General features: G+C 40.2%; 2 protein-coding genes across 2 annotated transcripts in view; both read left to right on the top strand.

Annotated features, from left to right (window-relative positions):
- The first annotated feature begins 2 nt into the window (after positions 1-2).
- Positions 3-10601, top strand: LOC117662002 (uncharacterized). The gene is made up of 9 exons (XM_034411266.3): positions 3-121; positions 923-1006; positions 1838-1897; positions 2929-2988; positions 3356-3421; positions 4557-4622; positions 5329-5382; positions 6807-6969; positions 10234-10601. The coding sequence occupies exons 1-9, from the start codon at positions 61-63 to the stop codon at positions 10376-10378; spliced, it is 759 nt and encodes a 252-aa protein (XP_034267157.1). The 5' UTR covers positions 3-60; the 3' UTR covers positions 10379-10601.
- Positions 10602-12263: 1662 nt separating this feature from the next.
- SNX30 (sorting nexin family member 30) overlaps positions 12264-16198 on the top strand; it is a 29330-nt gene continuing 25395 nt past the window's right edge. Inside the window, exon 1 of the mRNA XM_034410574.3 lies at positions 12264-14394. Within this exon, the coding sequence (XP_034266465.2) occupies positions 13612-14394 (783 nt within the window). The 5' untranslated portion in view covers positions 12264-13611. The remainder of the gene's footprint in view (positions 14395-16198) is intronic.

Here is a 16198-nt window from a genome sequence, read left to right as displayed (position 1 = left end):
GGGGAAATACAGTAAAACTCACTCAGTTTCTTGTGAAGTTGGGTACTTTTGGTATTAACCATGGATCCCTCATTTCACATATTTTTATATTTTCTAATATGTCTAGGAGCAGTTGCTAAAGGTACAGGTCTATGAAATCTATCTGTCTTCGTTAGGATATAAATTTATTCTAAAATAATAATTTTTATTTGCTAGATTTATAATGTGATTTTCCCTCAAAAATCTTATAATGGTATATGTTTTCCATTTTGCATTTTTCCCCCTGTAATAATATTTGGGTTGGTTGAACTGAGAATAAGTTAATGGCCTCAAATGAATAAGCTTCCATGGCTCAGGGCAGATTTCAAACTAGGTTTCCCTTATTCTAGTTCAGCACTTTAGCCATGGCTATACAATGGCTAAAATTTGTATTTTTGAAATATACATTTCAGGAAGACATTTTATATTTTTCCATGATTTTGCTGTTTGACAGCCCTGGCTTTTTAGCCTCATTGAAGTAGGACTTGATCACAAAAGAGTTCACACATGCACAAAAAACCTTCTTCCAAGCAAGATTGATGGCCACTTACTTTCCTAAGAAGAACTACTCAAAACTACAGCAAGCATAATTTGAATCTTGGATTGGACCTGCCACACTGTTTAGCTGAGCACAGGGCTTAGCATCCTCCAGTGTTGCTATTCATTTATACTCTAATCCTAGACTATTCATCAATCAGTACATTTATATGTATTTATTTAATACATTTATATGCCACCCATCTCATTGTCAAGTGACTCTGAGTGGCTTACAAATATCATAAAAACAATGATACAAAACATTAAATGATTATATCTTCCATTGTTCTTGCTCAGCTATCTTTTAGTGTAAAGTTTTGGTGAATTCGCTTTCCTTCCTTCCTTCCTTCCTTCCTTTTTTCTTTAGCAATTCCATTAAGGAATTCAGCATTAAAGGAAACTAAGGATACCCAGAAGCTAAAACAAAGCTTGAAGATCTTGCGGGATTATTGTAAGTTGATAGATGCTACAGTTGTTCTTTCATTGCATGACCTATTTGTTTTTTTAGATAGATCGAATTCTTTATTGGCCAAGTGTGATTGGATACACAAGGAATTTGTCTTTGGTGCATATGCTCTCAGTGTACATAAAAGATACATTTAATCATCAAGTTCCCTATCAACCATTTAAATAATAGTTTTTACTATTTGGGATGGACTTCCCTTAGCAGGATTCAGAAGTTGACATTTTCAATCTCATTTTCTTAGATTTCTCTAGCCAACAACTTCCTGAAGGAGAGATACAATACTTCTTGTAGCAGAGAGCAAAAGACCAATTTCTCAAATCTTGTTCTCTAAATAGAAGAGATATTTGTGGTTTTGGGGTTTTTTTAAAAAACTGCAGGTAACTCTTAGAGAGGAAAGAAATAAGCCAGAAGTTGGGTACTGGGCCTAAGAAATATTGTTCCTCTGTTGGCCCCCTATTCTTTAACTGATTGAGGACCTGATGTTATTTCAATATATGACTGAGCTGTTTAAAAGACATAGTTTATACAGTACAAGGAGTATTACAATGTCATGTGGTCAACAACCTTTTGTTGAAACTGTTATGTAGAATTTCATACATACAAACAACACATACAGTACATATATATACAAACACACACACACACACAGAGAGAGAGAATGAGAAGACCTTATATATACATTTTCTTGTTACTCTATATTTGTTTGTTTTTCTTTTCCCTTTTTCCCCCTATTTGCCATTGTTTTATATTTTTCTCTTTGTTGTATTTTATTAAATAAGCTATAGGCATACTAAAGAAACATACGTTATCTTGCAGTGGATGAGCTTGGCATCAAACAACCCCCAGAGACACAAACCGAGTACCCCATTTTAAAGGGTAAGATTTACTAAGGGGCTATCAGATCCACAAGCCATTACAACAAAAACCATTGTAACAGGGTAGGTAGATGTAATGCCAAAGTATTGCCATTATTGAAAATAATGATGGCCTTCCTGTCGACATCAAGATATTCCCTATGGCTGATGAGTTTTTTTAATTTTTGGAAAGCTCTAGAGCTATTTTAAATCAATGGGAAAAAAAGATTAGAATTTGACACTAGAGAGAAAGTTCTGGTGAGGTTGCTTAATATGAGCATTGATCCAGTGTTTATTAATTTGATACTTAATACACACTGTTCTATAGTGTAATCTTATTACATTATATTAAGTTATGCCCTTGAGTCTGTGAATAAGAACAAGAAGACTGGTAACTAATAAGCAGAATGATAATCAAATGAAAGAATTCTGGCTTTATAGGATATATAGCTTTGTTGCATGTCCATCAAAGATGAAAAAATATGCATCAGTTTGACTATTTCCAACAAATTTTTGAAATTCCTATACACATTTTTGACAATTTTTCTGGTGCCATATACCAACAATATATCATTTTATAAAAAATCCTTTTAAAATTATAATTCAATATAAGTGTTAACCCTTTCTTCCATATACTCTCCCATTGGTCCAGTTATATATATCCCAAATATTTTGCCTATTTTATCATGCAGTCCTTAACTTGTCCTGTTTCCATTTTCCAGTAAAGTTTGTAACTTCTTAGCAGTAATATTGTACAGAGCGCTAAATCAAATTCAATTTTACCCTTTTCAAATTCATAATTCTTATCCATCTTAAATCTTTACATTGGCTGTCCATAAGGAAACCAGTGGCATGTAAAGCCTTCCATCTCCAAGTTTTCTCTTGCTTTCATGTTAAACTCTCCTTATAGCAAATATTGCGGTTTCTGAATATTGCAAGTGTGCTAAGTCTATAAAGTTTGAGTATCAGTTCAAAAAGTTTAAAATATCAAGTGGGTTGATACATAAGCTATAAGTAGAGTAGGTTACTACAGAAACATACATTATTTTGCAGTGAATGAACTTGGAATCGAACAATCGCTAGGGATGCGAACCGAGTACCCCAGTTTAAAAGGTAGGATTTACTAAGGGGCTATTAGATCCATTTTTACTTCTAGTTACTAAATCTAAATCTAATTGTCAACAATGGAAAAGTTTAGATAATTTAACAATTGGAAACTGGCATTCATATATATAGTTAGCAGCTATATTTGAAAAAAATGACAAATACAATTAGAATTTTAAATACAAAGAGGGTCAAATCACAATTTTATCAAATCTGATACAATTAATGTACTATCTAGGGTGTAACAAATATTGCAATATTGCAATATTGTCTATGAAGTTTTGAGTATCAGTTTGTAAAGTTTAAAATATCAAATGGGTTGATAAATAAACTATAAGTAGACTAGGTTACTAAAGAAACCGATGTTATCTTGCAGTGTCAGTGAACTTGTTTGGTGTTGACCAATCCCAAAAGATACAAAGCACAGATAACCCTTCGGAAGGTAAGATTTTCTAAGGGATATGATGTTCTGCAATATAATATTATTAAAATGCTAGGTTAGGATCCTTGAATCTGTCAATAAGAATAATAAAAAAGTAGTTACTATACTTAATGCAGAAGAATATAATGACCTACTGAAAAAGTCCTGATCTTTCAGAATGGATTATATCATTTCAGCCTGCAGGTGCTGGTTTAAATTGCTTCCTTTTTTAAAAAAAAATCAGAAAATTACTACAGAATTGTTTTCCCACTTCGGGGCTATGCACAGCTTTCAGTTTTCATTCAGAGTGAGAAATCATAGTAAAAAACAAAGATTTAAATGCAAATGCAGTCAATTTTCTGTCACTGGAGCTTTTCATCTTCCTTCAGGAGTTCCAAGATATACAGTGTGTGTGTGTGTGTGTGTGTGTGTGTGTGTGTGTGTACATTTCTGAGTGACAGGCTGGGGGCTACAGTTTAAAATCTGGAACATGGATAAGAACAAGCTTTGGACTCAGTTCTCTTAAATTTCATAGGGATCATAATAGAGAAGGCAAGGCACATTTTCAGCAAGCTTTCTGGTCTTTATTTTACAAGGGCTTTAAAGAAAGACAAAACAAAACAAAAAAGATAAGAGGGCATGCAATGATTTTAGTTTTACAAAGACATAGGAATCTGTTAAGGAAGCCTATATGGAGAAGCCGGAATAAAGGATATTCTTGTTGGTTTTCCACAAAATCTTTTTCTATTTAATTCTTTATATACAGCGGTATAGCTGATGAAATGTTTATAATTCACATTTATGATAAAAGTTCATTTCCAAGTCTGAAATAAAAAGTCCCTGGTGCATGTGCTAAGAACCTACCATTTATCTAGACAAAACTAGGATATGAGTGGTCCTAATGATTCTACTATACTGGGACTTAAAACTGTGAAGTTTTAAATACAGTTAATTAACTCTTCCAGGGGATAAAAGAGGCTTTGGCTTTCAAAAAAGGCAGAAGAATAATATTATGGGAGGGAGGGAAGGAAGGAAGGAAATGAAGCTGATCCAAGTCCAACCAAACCTATTACAAACATTGTAGCTTAACTTTCTTTCCAACTAACTTACATGCAGCATCTTCCTTTTGTTCTGACCTTGTTGTTTTGAATTTTAGATATATTTGGCCCTCATTATCCTACAGTGGATACAGATGAGCCGCCCATGGACCTTCCAATAGAAGGTACAATTTTGTTAAGATGAGTGATGCTTGTTAAAGATCTAATGACAACTTTTGTTACTAGCGTTTCCACCAGTATTTTCCCACCTCGACTGCCTTCTTTGGAGGAGCAAAGATACTTCACAGTAACATTTGGGTAACATTTGAGAAAAACTGCCATGCAGAATAAGATGCAGATTTAATATCTGAGTTTGTTTTCAATAAGTTACTCATGATTTGTTTGAATTAGCTACACTCTTAATGTGGGTGATGCCTGAAGAATGTTTTACACTACTGTACCTACTGCAGCTTATGTAGGCCATGCTTAGAGTCATCAGGGGTGGGCAATTTCTGTCTATGGGCCTGGGAGTCTCTGAAATTGTGCAGCCAAAATTTGGTGGCAGAGTTGCCAATTGTGTTTGGGTGTGCATATATATTGTAAGAAAAAGATGCACAATATGTACATTGAGGTTCTACAAGTTTTTGCATTTTAAACCTGCCCCAAAAATATAAAGGACCCAAAATGTAAGCTTTACCCACAGATGTTAGTGACTTACAAGTATGCCTTTTGAGTTCTCCCATAGATATAAATAAAAAATATGACTAGAAGGAACAGAAGCATTGCCCAACTCAGAAATAAACCAAAATAAAGGTAATTTACTTTCTTTAGAAAATAAACATGCATCGTTCTGGGTATTTTAATTGGATTGCTTATTTACATTTCTTACAGGATTGCGGGATGATCAAGATATTCCTCGAAACTTGTTTTTCCAACCAATACCACGTAAGAACATGATTTAGCATAGTTAAAACTCAGTGTCATGTGACTCTAACCACATGTATAATTATTTGCCACAAAGATTATATAATCTGTAAAGCCCATATTTACTGCTAGTAAAGAGATCAAATTCTAAGGAATCTGAGCTGAACAGTCAGAAATCAGTACTGTTTATGAAGCATTAAGAATCGTTCAAATTCCTTGGCATTCACAGCAGATTTTTTTAGGCATCGGAAGGACACAGTATAATTTCCACAACCCTATCCATATGCCTAACAGTATCTCTGAGAGCAATAAAAATGTATTTATTCACACATTTTATAAAGCTGGAGACCCAGCTTTATAAATTACTTCCAAATTGTACTTTTCTGGGGATACATACATTTCATTTTGGTTGACACAATATAATTTGTAACCGAGGCATGAATGTCTGTGAGCATGGCTTCTCAGTCCAGAAAGGCCCATAAATGAGAGCCATGAGTTCAGGAGGAAACTCACATTGCACATCATGTTCAGTCAGGGAAATGCAACCCCATCCAGAGTCAAAAATGAAATATCACCAAATTCTGGAGGGGCTTAAACCCAAAGCCACCCCATCTTCCCAGGGCAGAATCAAAATTAGTTCCTCCCCATCCAGACCTTTACTTTTTTTTATCAAATCCATCACATAATAAATCCTCCCCACTCCTCATGGCAGCAACAACATAGTCAAATTAACCATTTGATCACCTCCATCTTCATTTGTGGTCACCAGACCCACAAAACCAATTTTAAGGCCTTTCAGAAAAGCAGCAGGATTGGAGCCAACTGTACCTCAGTTTTGGTCACACCTGTGTCATATGCAGCATATGTGGCTAACAGCAAGAACAGTACTAGTCTGTTTTTGCACATTATGGGCCAGTATGCTGTTCACATAATTAAAGCCCAGCTTTACTTGGACACATTCACAGATAGAATCTCTAATCTAGAAATTATTCTGAAAACCATCAAAGTTTTCTATATCCCACCAAGAGACATATGCAGTGTACTGACACAAACTCAATATATGATAGGAGAGATTATTCCGTTTCTTTTTCACTCAAGCACTCACATACATACAGTACATATACACAGTGGGTTTGTAAGTCACGATAATAGATAAAACATAAGAAATAGTAGAATTGTTCTGTTTCAGGCTACAAAGAAAGATAAGTATTTGAGTAGTTAGTTCTACATTGCATTCTTTCTTCTCCTCCTCCTCCTCTTCTACAGACACGAAATCAGCATTTGGAAAAGAAACTAGCCTTGAGTATTAGTTTTGTAATTATGATTAGTTTACATTTTGTACAAATAAAGAATGTTAATTATTTCATGCAATTACACATAAGTATGTCCACTTGACTCATTTAATAACATTTTTTTCATTTTTCCCAACCTCCTTTATGTTTAAGTTTCAGACAGACTAGATCAGATTGAAAGAAGTGGCCAAGGACATCGGAAAAAAGGAATTGAGGAAAAGATACTACTTCCCATCTCTGTTATTACATTACTGGCTTCATTAATTCTTCTTGGGTGTTCTGCCTTTGGAATCTATGAATGTACCAAAGAAAAGAGGTAGGTTTACCCCTCAAGTATCCCTTCTGAAGGGGTATTTTTTCGCCCAAATACTACATTTTTGTGTAGCACTTTCTACATATTGTAAATATCATTGTAGAGTCAGATATGCCATTGTTCATGAAATGGAGAAAGGATTTAGCAGATTTCTAGAGGTACAAATACAGGGCAACAGCAATAAGGTGACCTTAAAAACAACTGACTGAGATTTAAGCATAGCAATAGCAATAACACTTAGACATATTATACAGCTTCATAGTGTTTTACAGCCCTTTCGAAGTGATTTATAGAGTCAGCATATTGCCCCCAACAATCTGGGTCCTCATTTTACCAACCTCGGATGGATGGAAGGCCGAGTCAACCTCGAGCCGGTGAGAATCGAACTGCTGGCAGTGAGCAGCGAGTTAGCCTGCAATTCTGAATTCTAACCAATATGTCACCAGCATATAACTTATCTGGCTAGGTGGCACATAAAAATCAGGGCCATTCCAGGCTCTTTTTGTAGGCCCCACATACTGTAATTACATGATAAGCTATTCCCTACCTATCTGAAGGGCCTTAAAACCATTTCCCCTTGGCGAGTCTTGATGATGGTGCATAGTCTTATGTTGACTTTTTAATTCTTCATTGCTGACTGCCTGGACTTGGAGCAGTTTGACTGAAGCAGTTGTAAATGTTGGTTGATCAGTTGAGAAACCAAATGCTGATCTTGGGTGGCATAAGATAAATGGAAGGAATGCATTAGCAAAGTCAGAGCAGCTGCCAGATTTGTAGAAAGAGAAATATCATTTAAGGGCAAATGATGTCTGATTTGTGTCCGTTAATGGTTTGGAGACCAAGAATGGAAAACATGAGATAATAAAAATCAAATTGAAGACTTTGAAAGAAAGCCTGGTAAAAAGAGTAGGACTCTGAAGAGGACCATCTGACTTTGCAGCTTTTTGCTGTAATGTCTTGTCATCATTCAGTCTACAAATAGCGTACTCATTCTTGGGAGATCTGAAGCTTTCCGAGGGCCTTTTGAAGCATTGCGAGAACGGAGTGCACTACTTGGGAGAATGAATAGTGCGCACTATTTTAAGAATGGCACAAGTGGCCTAGGGAAGGCGGCCTGGCATGATCAGGAACTGCTGCCAGGGTTCCAAGTAATACACCCATAGCAAACAAAACTCCGAGGCAGGTAGATTCCTCAAAGAATAGCTTTATTTGATATATCATATTGGCACAATTCTGGTGAAAACTGACTCTGAAGGTTCCTGCGATTTTCACCTAATTAAAATTAAGTTTTCCCCCTTCCCCAAACAGTCATATGGTCAATCAAGGCGCCGTCTGGTTGCCTGGTAACATCACTCCTCCTCTCTCTCTGATCAGGTGTGAGAATGTCCTTGGTTCCCAGGAGAAAGTATTTTGTTTTGGCTACAAAACCCCAGCTATCTCTATTCCCCCCTCCCTATCCCTCAGCTCCAGAGTGGCAACACTGAAGCCTCAAAATTACTTTGTTCAGGTCAGCTTCAGGGTTGACAACTGCTTTGTATACAGTCGTGTCAGGTCAGGCATGTCTCAGCAGCAGCAGAGAACAACGGAGGTGAGTTAGGCAGAGTGCAAGGCAGTGAAGGAAGCTGGACTGGGCCAAGCTAGGGTGGCTGACACTTTGCACTGTGCTGCAGCTCAGAGGCTTTCTTGCAGCCCCACAGTGCAACAAGGAGTTCTAGAGCTCCAGTTTATAAGTAGGTAGTCCTCAACTTAAGACCACAATTGAACCCAACAGTTCTGTTGCTAAATGAGACATTTCTTAAGTGAGTTTTGCCCCATTTTACTATTTTTCTTGACACAGTTGTTAAGTGAATCACTGCAGTTATTAAGATACTAACACGGTTGTTAAGTGAATCTGGCTCCCACATTGCTTGTCGAAGGTCACAAAGGGGGATCACATGACCCTGGGACACTGCAACCACCATAAACATGAGTCAGTTGTCAAGTGCCTGAATTTTGATGCTGCAACGGTCGTGTGAAAAACAGTTATAAGTCACTTTTTTCAGTGTTGTTGTAACTTCGAACGGTCACTAAATGAACTGTTGTAAATTGAGGACTACCTGTAACTGGTTTTAAGCATTGAGGTCCTGTGCTCTCAACTGAGGGGTATCACAAAGTTTGATCTAGGTCTTTGGGAGCCAGGTCAAGTGTAGAAATGGCACAAATGTGTGATCTTTGTGTTTCTACACATCTCTCTTTGGAATAGTGCTCAGGTAGGTTGGTATTTTGGTAGGTTGGTATTTTGGAAAGTGGCTTAGACCTGGTTTCTGGAACGCTTTTAGCTTGGCAGGGCCCGTTATTGGTTTTCCTTAGTGTGTTAACAGATGGATAGGAAGATTTACTGTTGTCATTGGTTTGGGGAATTTGTTATTTTTATATTCTTGTAGTCCCCAAGGGATGCGGGGGCTCAGTGGCTAAGACAGTGGCTAAGTGGCTCAGTGGTTCGAATCCCTAGTACCGCATAACAGGGTGAGCTCCTGTTACTTGTCCCAGCTTCTGCCAACCTAGCAGTTCAAAAGCATGTAAAAAATGCAAGTAGAAAAATAGGGACCACCTTTGGTGGGAAGGTAACAGCGTTCCGTGCGCCTTTTGTGTTTAGTCATGCCGGCCACATGATCACGGAGATGTCTTCAGACAGTGCTGGTTCTTTGGCTATGAAACGGAGATCAGCACAGCCTCTTAGAATCAGGAACGACTAGCAACATAAGCAAGGGCAACCTTTACCTTTTAGTCCCCCCTTTGGAGTCTTTTTGGAGTAGCACAGAAATTGCAATAATAAACAAACATAAAACTTAAAAGATTAGGAAAAAAACCTAAGAAAGCTCTGAATACAGCAGTGTTTCTCAACCTTGCAACTTTAAGTTAAGTGAACATAAACTTCCAGAATTCTCGAGCCAGCAAGAATTCCTCTCCCTCCCCAGCTACAAGGCTGACTTAAGAATTCTGGGAATTGAAGTCCACTCATCTTAAAGTTGTCAAGATTGGAATACAGAATACACTGGAATACAGAAATGGGACCTAAGTGGTTTTGCTCACTTTCCTGTTTTTAACAATTTGGGGCTATGCTGTAAGCACAACTAAGAAGAGTGTGCGTACATGCACATACCTGGTGATTTTTAAAATCGTCATCTAGTAAGATACATAGCAAGGTGTTTTATGATGATATGAATGACATTAAATCATGTGATAAATTGGCTGTACTTATTTCCCCACACCATTCTACAATTCTAGAGACCAGCGTCCAGGTCAGACCAGATGTACACAAACAGAGGATCTTGACATAACAACCTTCAATGCTATGGTGAACATTGCGGATGAAGTGTCATCATATTCAGATGAATCTGAAGGCTCGCAAGAAAACAGACCACACCATTAGTCTAAAAAAGCAGCTTAAACCTAGTTAAAAGAAGTAACAAACAGTGAAAGCAGTACATATCTATATAGCTACATAACTATATTTTTGTTTTAAATTTAAAGAATTTCAATAGTTTTTATTATTCTTTTATATGTAATGTAAAATAATAGAGCTCTATTTAAATAATGATGTAATTCAACTTTTAAGCAATTGTAATTCTAATAAAGGTGTATGATTTTTATTCTATTTTTTTGGGTACCTTTTAGTTCTTTTCATTTATATAGCTAACCATCTCATATACTGTATATGACTCTGGGCTGCTTACAAACAGTTAAAACAATATAAAGCAACTGAACAATACAATACAACAGTTTGAAACAATAAAAAACATTTTGTACTGTTGCTATGTTCTTCTTTGGATATTTGAAGGCATACTGCTGAATATTGTGTTTCAACATTTTTTTCCTCTCAAGAAGTCCTACAAAAAACATGAATAAATTGTTTGAATTAAAGAAGCTACCCATAACAAGACACCAGCTTAACTTTTGAGGTCAACCAAGATTATGTACACCAGCGGCCCCCAATCTTTTGGGCACCACGGACCAGTTCTGTGGAGAGAGGTTTTTCCATGAACTGGAGAGGGTGTGGTTTCATGTACTGCCTACATCCCGCAGATGGGGCTTCGCTTGTTTGCACAGAGCTGTTTCTGGCATGCCGTGTCCCAGTGCTGGTCCACGGACTGGGAGTTGGGGATCCTTAATGTACACTACCTTGGATTTCAGACCTTTTCCTTAATCTACCCCACTGAAGCAGAGATGGGGCAAATACATGAATTTGTCGAGTATTCATTTTATATTTCAATAGTATGCTATCTCCCCGCTTCTTATGGACCTGGAGGAGAGTTAATTTGACCTCACCAATGGACCTCTTCCTTCCCTTTTAAAGAACAACAGCTGCCATCTGTAAGGTTAAATTTTCTGACATGCTTTAATTAATCCCCTGGGGTCTTTTTCCCTACAGACCTCTCTCACATATTAAAAAAACAAGGCAGAGATTTGACTGTATGGTTGCAGCTGTCCTTAACATAGATGTCTCAATACCCTGTCTCTTTCAGAGGGCAGTTTGAGGATTAAATAAGGCCCTTGAAGTACTAATTAACTTATGTAAGTTCAGGTGATATTCTGCTCCATTCAGGAGACAAATTAATGGTGATTTCCAGAGGGACTAAGAAATTATGTTCAACCAGGTTTGCTGTATGCGGTATAATGTTATATTTCTTTCTGCGCAATATAATATTTTCCAGTTTTCTTGGAAAATATTGTGGTTTTCTTTAAAAAACTACTTCCTTGGTATTTTCAGAAAATAGTTACGGCTTTCTTCATAGCCATTTTTGACTTCCAAGAGTAGTCAACAGCCTTGCAAATCTCAGGTGGTCTCTTACCCAGTTTTAACCAGACTCAATCTTGATTAGTTTCCGCGTTCAGCCAACTTCTACTTGGTTACTGACATTTTCTGAAAAACACACAGATGTGGGTAATTCAGTTTATAAATGGGAAACCTTATTTTATAGGCAATTATGAATCATCAGCAGGGGTTCTTCCTTGAGGCCATATGTTCTGGCAGGTCACTCATCCATACAAAAGTGTTTCACATGTGGATTTTTATGGAACAGAAAGAACTTTTTGGGACTGGTTTTAGTTAGAATTGGCAGCCCAAGGGTGACATGATGGGGGAAAGGGTATTCTTCCTATGAAAAATTGCCTAGTTTTCCCCCTAAACCCAAATCTCCTTTTTTTAACTATGGTAGATGAGATGTATTAGAATAACAGAGTAGGAAGGGGCCTTGGAGCAGTGGTGAAATGTAAAATTTGTTACTACCGGTTCTGTGGGCGTGGCTTGGTGGGGGGGTGTAATGTGACTGCATGGGCGTGGCCAACTTTTTTTTTCTTTTAAAAGCATTTTTTCTACAACCTATTCAGCTGAAGAGGTTGTAAAAAAATGCTTTTAAAAGGCTCTGATGATCCCAGCTGAGTTGCCTGATCATCAGAGGCTTTTTTTTTCTTTTAAAAGCACTTGTAGAAAAAATGCTTTTAAAAGTAAAAAAAAAGCCTCTGATGATCAGGCGGCTCGGCTGGGCATGGGGGGGGGGCAGGGATTTCTACCACCGGTTCTCTGAACCACCCACCGCCATCGCTACTGGATCGGGCAATCCAGTCGGAACCGGGAGCATTTCACCCCTGCCTTGGAGGTCTTCTAGTCCAACCCCCTGCTCAGGCAGGAAACCCTATACCACTGCAGACAAATTGTTATCCAATTAAAACTTCTAGTGTTGGAGCATTTACAACTTCTGGAGGTAAATTGTTCCACTGATTAATTGTTCTATCAGGAAATTTCTTAGTTCTAGGTTGCTTCTCTCCTTGATTAGTTTCCATCCATTGCTTCTTGTCCTGCCTTCAGGTGCTTTGGAGAATAGGTTGACCCCCCTCCTCATTGTAGCAGCCCCTGAGATATTGGAACACTCCTATCATGTCTCCCCTAGTCCCTTTCATTAAACTAGACATACCCAATTCCAGGATCCTCTCCTGGACTAAATCCTTTAGGTCAGGGGTTCCAACCAGAGGTGCTTGCAGCCCCTGGGGGTGCGAGACAATATCCCAGAGAGTGCAAAACCCGGGTTTAAAAGTTTCAAAATTATAGTATATATGCATAATTATATGCATGTAATTATTTACTTTTGTAAGAGGTGCGAGAATATTTCAGAAGCATTCTAGGCAGTGGTGAAATCCAAATTTTTTTTACTACCGGTTCTGTGGGTGTGGCTTAATGGGCATGGGCATGGCTTGGTGGGTGTGGCAAGGAAAAGATACTGCAAAATCTCCATTGCCACCCCACTCCAGGGGAAGAATACTGCAAAATCTCCATTCCCACCTCACTCCAGGGGAAGGATACTTGCAAAATCTCCATTCCCACCCCAGTCCAGGGGAAGGATACTGCAGAATCTCCATTCCCACCCCACTCTGGGGCCAGCCAGAGATGGTATTTGCCGATTCTCCTAAAAATATTCAAAATTTCCGCTACCGGTTCTCCAGAATCTGTCAGAACCTGCTGGATTTCACCCCTGGTTCTAGGGGTGTGGGTTATAGGAAAGACTGGGAACCCCTGCTTTAGGTGGACTGAACCACCCCCAGACGCCAATGCTGTCTGGAAATGATGGGATTGCTAGTCCACAAACTTGACGGCAAGGGGGGGGAGGGATGGGGAGAGAGGCTGGCACCCTGTGTCCAAGATGCTGTTCTTGCCAGGAGGGCTGGTTTATTATGCAAAGGCCGTCTTGCAGGCCGGAGCCCAAGGCCTCCAAACAGCTCCGGCGCAAGCGTGGATGGCTTTGCGCGTTTGCGAAGGGTCCCTCAGAAGAACGTCGGGGAAGGAGGCGCAGATCGGCAGCCGAGCGCGGGGGCGACAACACGCGAAGGAAGCAGCTGCGGCAGATTCTCCCCCCCTCCCTCTCCGCTTATGGCCGCCCGCTCTCGGCCGAGGGCGGAGTCTCCCCGGGTGAAATTGCTCCGGGTGCCGCCGCCGCCGCCGCCGCGTTGTATCTTCCGCGACTTCGCTCGCCGAGGGAGGGAAGGCAGGGAGGGAGGGGAGTCCTCTGCTTGCGGGAGGAGGCAGGTGGCGACGGCGTTCCCGTTGCAAAGCCACCGCGGAGCAGCCGCCGTCCCTTCCGCCTTTTCCTCCGGCGGAAAAGCGGAGGCGGCTTTCCAGAGGCCGCGGCTCCCTTAGCTGAGCCCGAGCGGCCTCTGAGCGGCGGCGAAGCTCGCGGAGAGGGCTCCCCTTCGGCTCCGGCTCGCCCCTGCTCCGCCTCCACCATGTCTGTAGCTGGGGATGGCGGGGCGGGGACTCCCAAGGCGCTACCTTCGTCCGGACCCAAATCCCTGCAGGACATCTCGCACCCGCTGGCCGCCTCCAGCAGCGAGGAGCTCAGCGTGGAACTGACGCCCAGCCCGGATTTGCAACTGCCCCGCAGCATCGCCGACAAGGTTAGGGTGGCGAGAGCGTCTTTTTTTCCTCCCCCAACCCCCTCCAGGGCCCTCCGGCTTGGGCTACTACGGGAAGACGCGGCCGCTTTCCTTGCCTTTCGGGGAAACGAGGATCGCCCAGCGACCCAGAAGTGTGTGTGTGTGTGTGTGTGTTTGTGAGCGGGGGGTGGGTGGGTTGGTTTAGCTACTTCTCTCTTGAGCCAAAATGGTGGGGATCCTGCTCTTGGATCAGCTCTTTGGCTGAGCTCCTGTTCTCCTCGTGGCAGCAGCCCCTTTGTCGGGTGGCGGGGGGGGGGAGCGCAAGTTTCCGTGCAGATCGGTGGCCTTTTTTTATTGGCAGGGCTTTACTGGTTTAGGGGTCCTGCGAAAGCCGCCATGCGTGCTGTGAAACGTCAGTATGTTATACGTGTCGTGGGTTGGTTGGTGCAGAGCTCGGTTTCGCTGTCAAAAGTTTGCCCTGGTCTCATAGACCTGTGGAGTGTATTGTAAACATACTGGGTGGTGAAGCAATCTCTGTATCTGGGCCCTTTGAGGAGGCCAGTTTTGGTGACACTTAAAGGGTCACGTAAATAGTAGTTGTTTGTATTCATTTGTCTTATCTTGCCTGTTTTCAAGGGTAGCCCTTGCCTAATAGCTTCAAGAAGAGATGTAACCGCATGGTTGATAAAAAAGATGTTTGATACACACTAGTTTTAAACTGAAGTCAAGTGAAGGTAGTAGCTGCTTATACCTCTCCCCACTTTGACTTTACTATGTGTGTTATAAGGAGAATTGGGTCTTTGCCGCCTCCTTCCTTCGCCTGAACATTTACTACTTCTATGCTTCTTTCACTGAGTAGTTGTGATGGAGCAATGGACTTGTTGCCCTTGTCTGCAACTGTTCCCCTTGCAACCTTTCTGTAAAGTTTCTTCTCTTTGCGTAACAGAACAGGAAGGATTGGGTTGACCACCAGCAACTGATGGTGAGATAATAAAGAGAATAAAAGCAGAAACTGTGCTGCTTAATAGCCCTCTTCCACTGGAGGAGAATAAGCAGAGTAATTACCTTACTCCATGCACAAGCAGCTGCTACTCAGCTGGTTGCTTGAGCTGTCTCATCAGTGAAAGTCCATGTGAGGATGATGTCACTGCATCTTTGTCAAAACGGGGAAGAGACCAACAGGAGTGGCTGCAAATAGTAATCCGCTTTTTATTCCCCAGGTTGCCTAGAGAAGGTTGTAGGGATAACCATGTTTGTCTTTTTTCTCTCTGCCCCATTGGTAGACTGCAGTAATATCTTGTGAATAGCTTGACCTAAAATATTAGAAAAGGCAAACAGCAATTGCACTGTCTAGTGTATTTTGTCTTTGGCTCAGTGTGTTGTGTTGATCTACCTCTTTTACACCATGGTTTATTTTATTCAAATTTATATGGCTGCCCATCTCACAGACTGACTATGGGCAATGTGCAACAATCCAACAAAAGAAATATAAAACAGTTATCTAAATTCATTATTAAAAAAACATTTAAAACAATAAAAACAGAACTGAGCAGGAAAGAATAAAAGATGGCAGGATGTTAATAACAGTGGAGCTCCCTCATGAGTTCACCCATCCCCTGGGGTCCCCAGGCCTGCTGGGATAACTAAGTCCTTAGTTATGTTTTTTGAGACAATATAGACTGATGCTTTGCTAGCTACGCTCCTTTATCAGAGCTGAACTGAAATCATATTTGGCAAAACAGAAACTCCTTTATAGATTGTCTGTGGAGCAGGATGCCTATAACAACAAGTAATATGGTAAGAATTAAGGGCTAAGATATACCAT

Source organism: Pantherophis guttatus, chromosome 2, assembly GCF_059756535.1.
Source record: "Pantherophis guttatus breed Tessera chromosome 2, ASM5975653v1, whole genome shotgun sequence".
In the NCBI taxonomy this organism is placed as follows: Eukaryota; Metazoa; Chordata; class Lepidosauria; order Squamata; family Colubridae; genus Pantherophis; species Pantherophis guttatus.
This window is presented reverse-complemented; position numbering and strand designations above follow the sequence as displayed.